At 39.0% G+C, this 16,542-nt stretch overlaps 1 protein-coding gene and 1 pseudogene across 3 annotated transcripts in view; one reads left to right on the forward strand and one right to left on the reverse strand.

Annotated features, from left to right (window-relative positions):
- CWC22 (CWC22 spliceosome associated protein homolog) overlaps positions 1-16,542 on the forward strand; it is a 63,807-nt gene that overhangs the window by 13,527 nt on the left and 33,738 nt on the right. For 2 of the 3 annotated variants that reach the window (XM_068544838.1, XM_068544840.1), the window contains exons 2-4: positions 8,248-8,387; positions 13,170-13,237; positions 14,585-14,695. In XM_068544838.1, coding sequence (XP_068400939.1) covers positions 8,361-8,387; positions 13,170-13,237; positions 14,585-14,695 — 206 coding nt within the window. In that variant the 5' untranslated portion in view covers positions 8,248-8,360. Of the gene's footprint in view, positions 1-7,325; positions 7,486-8,247; positions 8,388-13,169; positions 13,238-14,584; positions 14,696-16,542 lie in introns of those variants that run through there. The other variant, XM_068544839.1, reaches the window with a different exon arrangement.
- LOC137765275 (zinc finger protein 821 pseudogene) lies at positions 6,031-7,342 on the reverse strand (annotated as a pseudogene).

The raw sequence follows: 16,542 nt of genomic DNA on the forward strand, positions 1-16,542 counted from the left end.
GTCTTACTGGACTAGAAAGTGTTCTCTTCCATTATTTTGTCTCCCATGAAGAGAAAAGACCTTCAGTCCATCTCCTTTTTTAGAAGAAAGGCTCCATAGAGGAGTTAGTGCTGAATTCAAGTTAGCATGAGTCCTGCTATATAAACACATCCTATTTTAGAGTAGGGCAAATTGTTCAACTTCGGATCTAAGCAAGGTCTACATATTACATATGTTAAGTCTGTTAGGCCTCTTTTATTCTGTAACAGCTGTGCCATTCGTTTCTTTTTTTGTCCCCCATGCTATTGAATTGTTGGAGAAAGTGCTTCAGTTGTCTTGTATGTTAAAGCCCATCAATGAAAAATCCCCAGTAACGTACCTAGTAGTCATCAGATGGTCTTGGCAGGAATTTGTAGACTAGAGAAAATTTGTAAACTAAAGAGTTGCTGGAACAGTAAGTGGTCGTATCTTTAGAACACGCGAGTCCATGCGGACACCGTTTTGTGTGGGTCAGATGGGTCTGGACTAACTAGAAATAAGAATTTGACCCTAAATAATCCATGTTGTATATCATGACTTAGATTGGTTTAATTTTTCTCTTTTGAAAATTAGTGGAAATCCATTTTACAAATTGTGGTTTCTGTGTCAGTTGTCAATTCTTGGCTGTCATCAAGGCTCTTTTTTTGTTTTGTTTTTTTCATTTTATTACTACCCCTTCTGGTTACTCAGCCTAAGCTGAAGGATAGACCATTATCTTCTGGAGATGTGATCAATCCCTATCTGCACTGTTATTCAGTGGGTCATGATTGTATATCAAGTTTGTGATGGTAGTAGTATCTCTGGTGCCAGGTTTTTCTTGTTGTTTATGTAAAATGATCATTTGGCATCATAGTAGCTTCAGAGCAGCATTTAAGACTCTGGAGATCACACATTGATGATTGCAACATAGACAAACTCTAGGATGAGCATTATTATATTATCCCTTATTTCCCATAATCTGAATCTGCCATGGAAAATAACCAAACAACTCTTCCCATTAATTTGGATATGAGTTTTTTTTTTTAACTTTGACAGTATCTGAAGAATTAATTAGTATCCTATCTGGAGATTGTCAAAAACAAGGATCTTGGGAGTACCATGACTAAAAGGCCCCAGTGTCTGCTAATTATTTAGAATTGTGTTGTTCAGTATGGTAACCAGTAGCCACATGTGGCTATTCATGTTTAAATATAAACTTAATTAAAATCAAATAAAATTAATTTTCTCAGTCCCACTAGGTACATTTGAAGTGCTCAGTAGCCACACGTGGGCAGTGACTATTGTATTGGTATGGTGGCTACTGACAGGGCAGAATGTAAACCTTTCCGTCAGTGCAGAAAGTTCTGTTATACAGTGCTGATTTAGAAGTGTCAGCCAGCAGAGAGGGAAAAGAACAACCAAGAGGATCACGGACAAAAATATGCAAAGAAGTGCATGGCAGTCACTGCTGTCTAGCATCAGGGGAAGGAGGCCCTTGTTCTGTCTTCAGTGTTTTCTCCTTCAGGATTAGAAAAGTCCTGGAAATCAGTCACAGGTGATGATGGCAGCAGTATCCATCAGCATATTCCCTGAAAAAAGTAAAGAGTACTAGGTAGAGGCTTTTACTTGGATTCTTTTGAGGTTCCTTCTGGACGATTCAATTCCTGAGGCTCATTCATAGAGGAGTGAATGTAAGGAACGAGCAAAAACTATTAATTTATATAACAACATTATTAGAGGAGAGAGGAATCCTTTATTGAGGTATAATACAGTATCATCCTGGGAGTAAGAACAAATTATGGATAGTAAGGACATTGACAGTTGTCTAGGCTTTTAATTTTTACATAAAGTATGTTCTAGATCTCACCAGTTAACAAGCATATTTAAGCCTACAGGCAAAATAAAATTTATAGAGTTTATTTCAGTCTATGTATATGAATTTTTTTTAACTTGAGAAGTACATAATCATTGAAACATTTATTGTTATCAGATACATATCTCGTTTATATAGGAAGGCTGAACTCAATGCAGGATTTTTTCCTCTTTTCCTTTCTCAATTTTTCATGTTTTGTTTTCATTTTAAGGATAATAAAAGTGTTTTATGAACATATTTTATCATCTGGATGACTGCATTTCGGTGCTTAAATTTGTGTTTGTGATCATGTTATAGTAGATAGTGTTACTTTAATTATCATGGCTGATTTTTTTTTTTTGGGTCTGCATTGGGTCTTCGTTGCTGCGCGCCGGCTTTCTCTAGTTGTGGTGAGCGGGGGCTACGCTTTGTTGCGGTGCACGGGCTTCTCATTGCGGTGGCTTCTCTTGTTGTGGAGCACGGGCTCTAGGCACGCAGGCTCAGTAGTTGTGGCTCACGGGCTCTAGAGCACAGGCTCAGTAGTTGTGGCACACGGGCTTAGTTGCTCCGAGGCATGTGGGATCTTCCCAGACCAGGGATCGAACCCGTGTCCCCAGCATTGGCAGGCAGATTCTCAACCACTGCACCACCAGGGAAGTCCCATGGCTGATACCTTAAGCTCCAGAAAACCTGCGCTGTGGCCGTCAGTGCATTACGAGTGAGAATTTTCTCCCTATAAATTGTGCCCAGAATTTCTCAGATTTAAAAGCACTGATACTGATTTTTTTTTTTACACGCATGAATGTGCTTCTTACCAGTGAGTTAAGGATTAATATTTGGAATTTATGTTTCCCTTTCCAAATGATTTATGACTAAGTTCTTCATTATAAAGTAGGTAAGCTGTGGAGTCTCTCTATATTTTACCTTAAGTGGCTCATGGTTTAAGACAAATTGAGAACCAGTTTCTCATCCAGAATTTGAAAGCTGAGCAGTCTTGAGGAAGAGTTAAATGTTGGAATTACCTTGGGGATGCTTTCATAAAACCAGCGTGCCTAGGTATTCCCCCCACCCCCACATACGTATCTTCTGCTGTAGTAAGTCAGGTGGGCCCCAATAGATGTACAGGTAATTTTCTGATCATGCAAGTTTTCTTATTTCAAATTATTTTTAATTTATTAATTAATTTATTAATTTATTAATAAATAATTTATTAATTTAATTTATTAATTTATTATTTAAATAGTGACTTAGGGATCAGGTTTTACAATATTAAGTAATGATCTGAAACTGGCGTGTGTGAAAAAAGCCCAACCAGCCACTTTGCTTTATTAGTAGCTTAGTGCTTTGCTTATCATTATAGATTTACTTTTTATAAGCAGAACATAAGCTCCATGTGGGCAGGGGATTTTGTTATGGTTGTTCATTGCTGTCTGCCCAGTTCCTAGAAAAATGCCTGGCAAAATAATACAAGTGCAATAAATATTTGTTGTTGTTGAACAAGTGTATGTATAAATAATACTAGGTGATAAGGATATGCTAGAATATAACAATTGTGCTAGTAGAAGTAAAAAACAAAAATACCATTGCCTTTGAGCAAAAGTTAGTTGAGTAAAATTCTGAGTTTTATAGCTCTATACATTTATAGCCATAAAAACAGGATCTTTGAAAAGAATCATGTGATTTGTGTATGGCACATACACATTGTGTAAGTCATATTGAGGTAACTGGGGCATAAAATCCATCCAAGACAAGGTTGTGCCTTCAGGGTTGTATCACCTGAGGTGAGGGAGGAGTAGCTTCTGTTTTTTAATTAGAAATGTTTGTGCATTAATATTTGATATAATTAATAGAGTTAGATTTAGGTTTGCCATCTTATTTTATTTCATTTTGTCCCCTTTGTTTTTTGTTCTTCTGTTCCTTCTCTCCTGCCTTTATAAGTTAAATATTTTTTTAAATTCAATTTTAATTTGTCTGTAGACTTTTTAGCTACATTTATTTATGTTATTTTTTTGGTCATTGCTCTAGAGAACACATTATATAGCCTTAACTTTTCACAGGCCTCTTAGAGTTCGTATTGTTCTGCTTCAGAAAAAAATACAGAAACCTTGCCTCATGTAGGTCCATTTTAGTCCATATATATCCCATCTGCATACACTATGCCCTCTCTAGACGTTGTAGTTTTTGCTTTAAAACAAACCTGTGTATTTTAGATAAAGGAAAAAGTTGTCATTTATATTTCTCGAGAAAGTTACCATTTCCAGTGTTATTCATTCCTTTTTGAAAATCCAGACTTCCATCTCATATCATTTCCGATAAGCCTGAGGAGCTTCCTTTAGGATTTCTTATAGTGCAGGTCTGCTGGTGATACATTCTCTTAGTTTCTCTTCGTTGTTTTTGTTTGCTTTGTTCAATCAGTAAATGTCTTTATTTCATTTTCATTCTTAAGATTATTTTTGCTGGAATTCTAGATTAATTCAGTTTCTTACTCTTTCAGTACTTTAAAAATTATTCTGCTGTCTTCTGGTCTCCTTAGTTTCTGATAAGAAGTCATCAGTAATTTGAATTATTTCCTTTTACATAATACGTTGTTTTTTTCCTCTTGCTGCTTTCAGGATTTTCTCTTTATCTTTGATTTTCAGCAACATTGTTTCACACATACATCAAACAGGCCAAAAAAAATAAATAACAACTTCATAGATGAAAAAAGGAAAAAAAAGAAACCTTTTATCTTTGGCCTTTTTAACCATCTCATACAAACGAACTTCTTACAGTACAGCTAAGTACATACACAAAAAGGTTACTGGAATGCTCGGAATAAGATTTTTTGTTGTGGTGGTTTTTGTTTTTTTTACAAGGTTTTTTTTCTCCTTTGAGATTATAATGAACATGGTCACACCACAAGTAAAGTCAGAAGTAGGACAGAGAACGCTCTGAAGGCTGGTTTGGTCATCCGAGATCATTAAAAATGGCTGACCCCCTAACAATATGTTCAAAAATATAAAATGTAAATAAAAAATACAAACAAATTTTCCTTTTTAAGTACTTTAAGAAAAAAGTCAGGGCCTTGGAAGTTTTGGTTCTTTTTTCTCCCCTGTTGCAAATTCGCATTGTGGTTGACTACTGACTACTATATATGACTATGTGTGTAAGTGTGGTTTTCTTTACGTGTATCCTGCCGGGGATTCTCCAAGCTTTGTGAATCTGTGAATTTGTGCCTTTCATCAAATTTGGGGAAATTTTGGCTGTAATTTCCTGAAATATTTTTTCTATCCCATTCTTTCTCTCTTTCCTTCTTGGACTTTAATTACACATGCACTAGGTCTTTTGATAATTGTCCCACATGTCCCTGATACTGTTCATTAAAATTTTTTATCTGTTCTTTAGATTGGATAATTTCTAATGATCTTACATCAAGCTTTCTGGCTTTCCTTTATCTCCATTTTGAATTTTTTGCTTCATATATTTTTCAGTCCTAGGATTTCAGTTTGGTTCATTTTTTGTTTTGTGTTTGGGGTTTTTTCCTGAAATTTTCTATATTTTTATTCCTTGCAAGCATGTTTTCCTTTGCACTTTTGAGTATGCTTTAAAAACCTCGTATACTAGTTTCAGCATTTGGGTTGGTGTCTCAGTGTTGGTTTCCTTTGTCTTTTTTCTTAAGATTGGGCCACAGCTTTCTGATAAGTTGAGTTATTTTTTAATTGTATCCTGGACATTTTACTATTATGTTAAGGCTTTGGATTCTGGTATATTCCTCTGAGGAATGGTGACCCTTCAGGCAATTAATTTGATTAGGCTTAAATTGCAAATTCTGTCTCTTAAGCAGTTGTTCACATCTCAGTTCAGTCCTGTGATCCTGAGTAGGACACTATTTTTTTTTTTTTTTTAAAGATAAAATTAATTTATTTGCCCTCGCAACTCCGTGGGGTGGTCGTGGGCCAGGGCCACACTGGGGCCCCAGAGTCCTATGCGCATGCCCTGCAGCAGTGGGCTGGGGAATCGTGTCCGGAGTGCCTGCTCCCTCATCCAGAGCTGCCTTGAGCTGGGTCCCTCCTGACCCCATCATCCTGCTCCCATACGCAAGGGGTACACAGGTCCACCTGCAACAAACTCGGGCCTGCCTCCGGCAGCAAGGAGAGGACCCTGGGGACGGCTGAGTGGGAAGGCAGGCAGGAGGGTGTGGTTCAGTGCAGAGAGCTGCTATTCTGCTCTTCAAAGGCCATCTTGCCCAGGAGCTGGCTGTCCAACTCCACCCCACTCACAGGTAGCTGGAAGAAGTTCATTTCGGCTGCTAAGGCTGCCATGGCAGAAGGGTCTTGGCCAAACTGAGCTCGCAACATCATGTCCATTTTCTCCAGCCTCCTCTTAAGCCGCTTGGCCTCCCGCTCCCGGATGAGCCGGGCCTGCCGCTTCTCCGGGGTTTCATTGGCCCGCTTCAGCCTCATGGCCTCCCGATCTCGCTGCAGCCGGCATGCCCGCTGCTCGTCTGTCTCCTGAATGCGCTGCAGGCGCTTGGCTTCTCAGTCCCTCATGCGCCTTACCTCCCGCTCCTCGGGGGTCTCATTGTCCCGCCGGCTCTTCTTGGCTGTGCGCTCTCGTTCCAGCCGCTGCAGCCGGACTTCCAAAGAGGCTCGTTCTGTCGACGCAGGGCCCCACTTGCGTACACTGGGGGTTTGGGCTTCTAGCAGTCTCCGGTAGGCAGCACAGTTGTTGCACACAAGCAGAATTCCAGCAGGGTACACTGGAGGACTAAAGGCAATGCCCTTCCCCTCAGCACTGGAGGGGCCCTCACTGTGGGCTGGCGGTAGGGATTCCATATTAAGGACTTCAGAAATTTCTCACTGTTAAACGTGGCATGGCTAGTAAAACGGGCTCCACACACGGCACAGTTAGACTGCTGGTCCTCCGAGTGGATTAGGAGGTGGCGACCCAATGACCCGGGGGAGCTAAGGGCCCGGCCACAGACAGGACACATGTAGCTCTTGGCGCTCACCACTGCTGCAGTGTGCTGGTACACATGCGCAATCAGCTGCCGCCGACTCCCACGGTCTAGCTGGCAGAGGGGACACTGGCAGAGTCCAAGTAAGGGGTCAGAATTCAAATTCTCCGTGACCTCATGCTCTACCACATTGTTCCCACCAACAGGCTGTTCTGCATTTTCTAACTTTTTCCACTTTGACCACCCCTCCGTCTTCCTCTGATGTGTGGGAAGAGACTTCATCTTGTGTGGTCTCCTCTTCATCACCCTCACTGTCACTGCTACTGGAGTCCTGATCTCTTAGTTGTTGGATAGCTTGTCGCTGACTGCCAAGGTCTCCAGGAAAATCAGTTTTCATCATCGCCTGGCGGGCTTGCTCTTCTAGCCCAGCAAATACTCGATCCCAGTGAACTTTATTTGGATTTGTCTGTTTCCGACGGGACATGTTTCCCTGATCCAAGAGCTCTGGCTTTTCCCAGTTTCACGACTGGATGTTACTACCTCCTTGCAAGGTGCTGACCAAAGAAGAAAGAAACCGCAAATGGCAAAGACTAGGCCTCCACAGGAAGTGGCAAAGGAAGCAGCTTTCAGGCAGCCTTCTATCATATCTCCAGCTCTGGTGCGGTTCCCACGGAGCAAAGTAAACTCGCCTGAATCCCAGGTATCCGGCGCCTCGGCGCTCCGGGTCCCTGGGCCCCGCCTCCGGACAGACGGACCGGCGGACAATGGGCCCTCGGCCGCAGCTCGGGCCGGCCGGGCCAGGGCTCTCCGGGACTTGGCCCCGGCGGGCAGAGGGCAGCTCCGGAGGACACTATTTAGTACATGTATTGGTTCAGCGGTGGTCAGAGATTTGGGAGAGTATATCTAGCCCGTGGGGCTTCCTTTCTTTGGCTCTCTCCACTTTGGGAGTCCCTGAGCAATAATGTGCTTTACATTGCAGTTATATTTTATAGATTGACAAGTTAATCTGGTGTATATTATTTTTACTAACCTAGATAGCATGCTAACCATTGTAACGGAAATCTTTCTTGACTTAGTGATTTGTGTACATCCCCATCTGCATTAGCACCTTATATTTCCATGTGGTGTATATTTCTGAATGATCATTACTACAAGAACACTGGCTATTTCATTCTTAGTTTAAATCGAAACATTGGATGTTTTGTATTAGAATACTTTATGGTGTTTAATAAGCCTTTGTTATTGCTCTTTTGTTCGGAGTCTTTTCTACTAATACATGTTTTTTATACGTTGTTAAATGGAACTATTTAAAGAGTTTTTGAACTTACATTTAATTATTGATTATATCTTTGCCTATTAAGAAAAATAAGGTGGTCAAATGTCCATTGTGTGGAAATAATATGTTGTTATTTTACACACATTTTATAAGTGTTCACAAAGGTTTGTTTGGCATATTTTATAGGTGTCATTTGCAGACAGTAAAACTAAACTGTCAAGGAATTCATACCGTTCAGTACTTGTTATTTGGACCAGCTTAAGGAGTCTTTGACATATCAGGTCAACTGGCAACAGAAAATGAAAAGTAGCGTGGCACAAATAAAGGTAAGTGTTTGAAACTTATAATAAAGAACATAAACTTGTAGTCAGTTATCTACCCTTTAAACAAAAATGCATTTATATGATTAAGACATTAGAACCAGACAGTAGAATTGCGTCATACGCACATTTAACTTAACACAATGTCAAATGTAGATACTTGGCCAGATGTGCAAGTGGGCAGTTGAGAGAACATACAGGGTGTGTGTGTGTGTGAATCAAGAAAGTGCATGTGAGTGAGCACCTGCAAAAGAAAAATAAACAGCAGGAAATTCCACCATTCTTCTCAAAGAGCATTGTTTCCTGCGTGAGCATGAAATGGAAGATGAGTATCTTCTTCCGCAGTTGGTCACAGTTCCTACATGTCTGTCTACAAGTGAACCCTTTGTTGCATATTGCCTATGCGTAAATGAGCTCCTTATTCTGTGCTGTGCTTTACTTTAGACATTGTACATTCATTTATTCATCAGCTATTCACTGAATTCTTACTGTGTCCCAGTGATTATTCTAAGCACTTTGGGTAAAATGGTGAATAAAACAGGAATCTTACGGGGTTTGCATTCTAGTGGGAGAGAAAGCAAAATCATAAACTTAAATATGTAAGTGAATTATATAGTATATTAGAGTGTTAAATGCTAGACTTGCGCTATGGAGAAAACAAGTAGGGTGGTAAGGTTGATGAGTAGCGTTGGAATGATGTAATTTTTCATAGGGAGGGCCAGTGAAAAGGGGCCTTTTTGAGCACACACTTGAAGGAGATGAGGGAGTTAGCCGCATAGATACCTGGGAGAAGAGTGTGCCAAGCAGAGGGGACAACAGAGGCAAAGGTGAAGAGTCCAGCGTGGCTGGAGCAGGTTCTGAGAAAAGTAGAATAGCAGAGGAGGTCAGAGCAGTCACAGGAACCAGTAACTCCATCTGCTTCAGAACTGCTCCTCTGCCTGTGAGCAGACTTGGCAGGAAAGCAAACCACTCTACTTCCTTTTCTTTCCAGCTGCACAGATCTGCCAGCCAATCTATGTAGTCCACAGATCTGCTCATACAAGCAGGCACATCACTTCCTGGGTCTTGGAGTCAGTAAAGGGAAAGGTGGATTTTTATTTGATTGTAAAGACCGGCACTTGTCCCTTCCCCTCCTCCACCACCTCTGCACCCCTAAACCTACTTTAAAGAGTGTGAGTAGATGGCAGCTCCTTAACAGCAGGCACCAGGTACCAGGCCTGGGGTGTGGTAAATGCTTAATAAACTGAATCGATATGCTTACAGGCCGAGGCAGGCTCTGCTGCCATCTCTTTGAACTTCTTTTGAGTGTGAGAAGCCACTCTCCAGCCTCCCTCCTGGGTAGACATCCAGGCTGTGCTTGCATAGCGCCTTTGGCAGGGGGCTCACTGTCCCTGAAGCTGGCCCCATCTGTCAGTAGATACTTTCATATAGTGTTCTGAAATCCGCCTCTTTGGGACTTGTACTGATTGGTCCAATGACAGTTAATTAAACAATTAATTGTGGGCCGAGTAGGTGGCAGACTGTGTTAGGAGCTGGGGACATAAGGAGAAAGGAGAGCTTGTGCGGAACTGGCTCTCAACTGAGCCGTGTTAGGCAAGAGCACAGAGATTTAGACTCTGTAACATTTACACCAAAGGAGAAGTGTTTAGTCTTTCTCAGAATCCTCGTCCTGTTTCTCCTAGACTTTGCTTCTCCACGTTTCCCTCTTGTGGTCCTCTGGGGCATTCCCCCAGCTTAGGAAGGGATGTCCTCAATCAGCAAGCCCTTCACACTTAGTGGCTCAGCCCTCCAGCCAGTTTAGTTTGTCTCCTTCTCTCCATCTTGTTGGCTATAAGCAGGTCCACTGGCTGGTTTGGGCCCATTCTTACCTCAGGTGAAGCTCAGATCCTCTCTTGACATTCTGAGACCTCATCTGTAAGGTTCAGGAGGCTTTAGCTGAGGATCCCTTATTTTTCTATTGAGCCTTCCCGTAGCTTCCTTAGCCAGCTGGAAGCAAGCTCCCTAACTCTTCCAGCCCCTCCTCCCTCTGGCTCTTGAAGACTTGTTCCCTGAGCCTAACGGATGCTCAGAGCCTCTGAACACAGGCTGTCTGCTCCACTCACCTCCTCATATTGCTCTCTCTACATCGTCAGAGACTACAGGTGACTGCACTGTGTACCATATTTGCTTCGCTTAATGAACAATTTAGAGAATTTTTAAAGGTAATTTCAACAATATGTTACTTTCAACTACTGCTCTTAGAATCTAAACTCTGTGATAAGGGAAATAGGGAAATTAGGTTATTATTATTTGGATCACACTTCGAAATTATTTTGCACTTAGTAAAACCTACCGAAGCCCAGTTCAGGTTCCCCTTTACTCACTGTCACCCTCAGTACTCTGTACCACAGTGCTTGTTCCTACTCAAGATCTCCTGTTAGCACTGACTAGTGATTTCGTTACCTTATACCATACCATAAACTATAAACTATTTAGATATGTAATTCCAATAAAATACTTGAATGGCAGTTGTGTGTGAACATAACTATCAGTTATGCCAGTCATTTTATCAGTGTGCCAGTCATTTGTTAACTTGATCATATTTACAAAATCCTGATTCACGACCTCAGTATTTTTGGTTTCTCCCTCTTACCCACAACAGATACTGCGTAGACGTGTTAAAAATCATTAGCACAGAATTGAGGCCTGCTCCCTAATGTAGTTAAAATAATTGCCATGCCTTGTACAAGAAAAAGTAGACAGTGCAATTTTATTGTTCTTTCTCTCTCCCCTCCCTTCCCTCCTTCCCCTTCTCTGTCTCATATATAATCTGATGTGTTTAATTGTAGAAATCTTTATAACCGTCTCTCTCCCATAAGATCTTAAGTTCCTTGAAGGTTTTTCCTATCTTTTGTATCCGCCAGAGTGTCTAGACAGGAAGGGCTGTGTCTTATAATAAATAAGTAAATATCGTGTTCAGTGTTACCATGAATTGAATGAATCTTGTGCTCTATATTTGGTTTAGGATCTAGATGTCAAGTGTTATGGAAACCTATTATCATATATATTGAACAGTTCTATTTAATTAAGCTGCCCAGTGAAATAATTCTTAAAAGTTATACACATTGGAAACAGGATTTTAAGATGTTTGCATTCAGTGTGAAGTACAGCCAGACTGGCTACTTTAAATTATAAATTTGATCACATGTTTATTCACCAACATGCATTAGTCTAATTAGTGTATGCCATTCAAAAAATGCAATACTTAAGAAGATTATATTGGCAGTTTACTTGTGATAATGTTATACTCACACTGCTGGTAATTAGATAGTCATAACATAAGAGGAAGTTGGAGCTTGTTTACATTTCTTTGCAGTATAATTTTCAATTTTTAAATGTATTTTTTTCCCATTAAGGAGGGAAGCATGTAAGTATGTGGAACAAGTTACTCATTATTTGAATTATTTTTCCTTAGATTTCAAGATTAAGATACTTTGAAAACATACTGTTTTTCCTTTCTTACAGTTCAGTTAATTAAAATTACTTTAATTCTTAAAAATAAGCTTGTCAATATGAATGTTTTTATACCAGTGGTTTAAAAAATTTACCTATTTATAGAGATAAATATTTTGGCTTCTTAACTATATTTGGACTTTTAAATTAGGATATGTTCTTAAACTGGATGGTTCATATCTCTGTCTCAGTGTGACATATCTTCAATCTCATGTTACACTGAAGTTACTTATTTGTATGTCTGTTATTTTTCAGAGGATTTGGCTTAGGAGCTATATTTTACAAGTCATATTTTTTAAATCCTTACAGCCTACCATATTGCCATACATGCCATATCAGACACTCAAATATTGTTTGCTGAAAACAAAAATGAATTTTCATAAATACATTAGAGTCAGTTTCTTCTAGCTATTTATTTTATCCAGATTTAGTAACCTGGACTAATGTTGTGGTTTCTATAAGCTAATGGAGATAAGAAAGTAAGTGCAATGTTATAGAAGACTTGGGCATAACTACAGAAGTGACCTCTTGCTAGAAAATCTCTGGCCCTTGGTCATGTTTTTCACCAAAGGAAAGCTTTGGTCTTGTTTTTCACCAGGAAAGGCCTTTATAAAAATGATGTTCTAGGGACTTCCCTGGTGGTGCAGTGGTTAAGAATCCGCCTGCCAGTGCAGGGGACACGGGTTCGAGCCCTGGTCCGCGAAGATCCCACATGCCATGGAGCAACTAAGCCCGTGTGCCACAACTACTGAGCCTGCAGTCTAAAGCCTGTGAGCCACAACTACTGAAGCCCGCGCACCTAGAGCCCATGCTCCGCAGCAAGAGAAGCCACCGCAATGAGAAGCCCCTGCACCACAACAAAGAGTAGTCCCCGCTCACCGCAGCTAGAGAAAGCCCGCGCACAGCAACGAAGACCCAACGCAGCCAAAAATAAATAAATAAAATAAATTAATAAAAAAAAAATGATGTTCTGTAAATTTATATCTTATTACACAGGAATAAAATATTAACTAAGTGGCATCAAAAATTAGAGAATTTTCTTCTACCTTGAGTTTTTTTGTTAAAAACAGTATTTGATCTATAGTGAAAACCACAAACATTTACCTTGGATGACCTGAAAATTTTGTTTTATCTTATATACTATTTAGGTAATACAAATTATTCTTATGGTTAAAAAAATATTTTGAAATAATTTTTTAAAGCACTTCCAACTTTCCAAGATACATTTGTCATTGTCTATATGTTTTTTAACAGAATTTTTAAATGCCCCCTCCCCCTCTTTTGTTCCTTTGAAAGCATTCTTCTAGTCATGACAGAAGGGAAAACTATAATTCATATCAGAGGACCTCCTCTCCAGAAGACAGGTAAACAGTTTTATGTGTTCCAAATACCATTTAAATTTTTTATAATGAGTTTAAGAAATTATCTAGCGCTTAGATTTCTAATTTTAGGGTTAACAACTTCTTTTTGATGGTTTTACAGGCAATATTATTGAGTGAGCTTGAGAACAGATCATCCTTGAATGGCTGTTCTAGGAATTTCTAGTAAATCTAGATTTTATGAAATTTTTTAGGTGAAAGGGAATAATTTTAATATCTCAGATACTAAATAGAATGAAAGTTTATAAAATGGAAAGGTGAGTTGAAATCACATTATTTTGAAGTGCTTTTACTGTTAATACTATCCTTTATATTTACATAGCTCTTTCTATAAGTTTTCAAAATGTTTTTATATATATCTTACCATAATTGTGTTAAGATCAAAGGTCCAGAAATATTACCATTAATGTTCATCATGCATTCATAGTAGGACTTTAGTTATTTCACTTAGTAAGCTATAACCATTAAAAATAACTTATGAAAGCAGAAGCACCCTCTAAACTTTGTTTCATTTGTCTAATTTCTTATTCCCTATGTACTTTGTTCATATTCCACTCTGCTGTCTCTAAAAACCTTTGCTTTATGGGCATCACGTTAATCACTGTGGTATGCATCTACGATCACCTCCTCCCTATATATATTTTTTTTTAAATCTCTCTACAGACGTACACACATGTATGTGTGTGTGTGTATAAATTAATTGTAGATATGTATATAAAACATGGATTATGTTACTGTGTCTATTTATCGTGTGTGTATGTATTTAACTTCTCTTAAGGTTCTCTGATTTTATTACTTCTAAGATTCAAATAGCAGATTTATACTCTCTATCCCTGTTTGCTAATAATTTCAATCCATTCTTACAGATATCTAATAATATAATTTCAAGAATAGCAGCTGATAAAAATAGTCTTTTGGAGTAGAGTTAAACTGGTCTTTATGGAGGCCAGCCAATGACACTGATGTCATTTGTTCAGTACTTTGGTAAAATGAGCCAACTCAGCAAAAGGAATCATTTGGAGGATAGCCTTTTTCATGTTAAACTATGTATGATATGCAGATATATATCTTTTACTAAGGACAGTATGAATCAGGGTGTCAGGTTTGGTTAAGTGAATTCCAGGAGTTGTTTTGTTGCACACCAGCTGAAAGCTTTTATAATCATTATGACTAAATGAATAGGTGTCAACAAAATAAGCTGTTTGTTAAAATCCACTTGATAAGACTTTGTTCAGTCATAGAGTTATGTTGCCATTACCAATATATGACTTTCCTAAGTATAACATCATTATTTTCAACTTAAAACTTCGGTTTTCTTCTTTTATGTGTTAGATACACGGAACAAGAAAGATCCCCTCGGGATAGAGATTACTTTGATTACAGCAGGTCAGACTACGAGCATTCAAGAAGAGGACGTTCTTATGATGATAGCATGGAGTCACGGTTAGTACTGGATATTTTAACTATAGAAACATATATTTGTTTAAATTTTCTTTATGCTTAATAATAATCGCAGCTAGCATTAAATGGATGTTTTTAGGTGCCAGGCTTTCTAATAAGGACTTAATGTGAATTAACTCCTAATTGCAGTAAATATATGTCTCTTATAGATGAAGAAAATGAGCCTTAGAGAAGTTAAGTCATTTGTTTGTGTTTTAGAAGTGTATCAGTGGCAAGTCCTGGTCTCTCTGACTCTAGAGCCCAAGCTTTTATTCATTATACTGTACTACATGAGAAATTGGCTTATGTGAGTTTTTGAGACTGTTTACTGAATGAAAGCCATTTATATTATATGACATAGAGTGATCTTAATATACTTTCCTACATAATGGCAGAGGGACATTGAGAATGAAGTTACCAGTCTGCAGTTTTTATCTAAGTATAAATTATTCTTACTTGAGTCTTGAAGAACTTGATTTCCCACCTTATTAGTCAAACAGTTTCAAAAACTTGCCTACCATGTTTTATTGTTCACCTAGTTCTATATCCTTTTTGATGTCTCTCTCACATTATCCACTCCATGACTACTGAGACTATAACCCACTAGAATTTTGATCAAATTTCTCCGCAGTTTGGAATAGAGAAATAATGTCTCCAGTTTGGAGATGTCAAACACATTATTTGATATCTGCAGCCAAAATTTCCTTCTCACTACTTACTTTCTAATATGTAACCAATCCTTAAATGTCAGATTAACCTCAAAAGCCAGGTTCATCTGCTGTTGCCCTAATGACACCTTAATAAGAGCAGCTACTACCACCATAATTGGTGAGCTAGGTATTCCTATACCTTCTCAAATACTGTCAGAACTCTTACACACTAGGTACTGTATCTCACAATTTAACATGTAAGGGATTGGGGTCTGAACTGATTAACTAACCTGAGGTTGCCATTACCCATCTAGTAGATGATGAAACTGAGATTTGAGCTCAATTCTGGCTCCAAAGCCCACGTTTATTTCCACATGCCCTAACTGTATTACTTCACTCTAACTCTGTGTTTGGTCCACTGTATGTATATAAAGTCTCATTTGATCCACACAGTCACACTGTGAAGTAAGCAGGTTGTGTATTATGTAGAATATAAAGGCTGTAGTACAAAAACACTTGAAGAGAAATACTTCTGTTTAGACTCAGAAGGATATTACTTCTGCACTCTAAAGGAACAAACACTATAATCATGTGAGGACATGATTTTACCAGCCAGTGAGCAGTCTTACCTGGCGTGTCTCAGAAGAATCATAACCAGTGTCAGTAAATCCCTTCTGTTGCTCTTCTCTTGGAACATTTTATATCTACAGTAAGAAGCAACTAAATTACAAATCTCTGGCTAGATTTCAGAGCACTTGCTTTTGACTAATTGGGGTTTCTGTTTGGAACCACTTTTTTCCCCCACTGTTCACACTGTCTTAGTAGGTACAGACTCTGTCTTCATGGGGCAATCACTCAGGTCTCTTTATACTTCGGTTTTAAAGAGTTCCTCCACAGCTGCCTGGGTAGGTGACTGCTTCTGTCTCTCCATTTATTAAGACATATTATCTCAAATATACCCTCTAGATTTAGCTAAATTCTATTGAGTGGTTTCCTGGTAGTGCAGTGATAATATGAAACTTGTTTTTATTTATTGTATTCATATAACTCATGGTTGCACAAAGCATGAGCAGAATAATCTGAGTTTCCAGGCAGTATAAGTAAAAAACAGCCAAGTGGACAGACTCTTCTCTGGGGAAAGATAGCAAAAAGCAAGGCAAAGCATTATTTCTTGCTCATTCTTGATAGTTCGGGAACATT

This window comes from Eschrichtius robustus, chromosome 5 (genome assembly GCF_028021215.1).
Source record: "Eschrichtius robustus isolate mEscRob2 chromosome 5, mEscRob2.pri, whole genome shotgun sequence".
In the NCBI taxonomy this organism is placed as follows: domain Eukaryota; kingdom Metazoa; phylum Chordata; class Mammalia; order Artiodactyla; family Eschrichtiidae; genus Eschrichtius; species Eschrichtius robustus.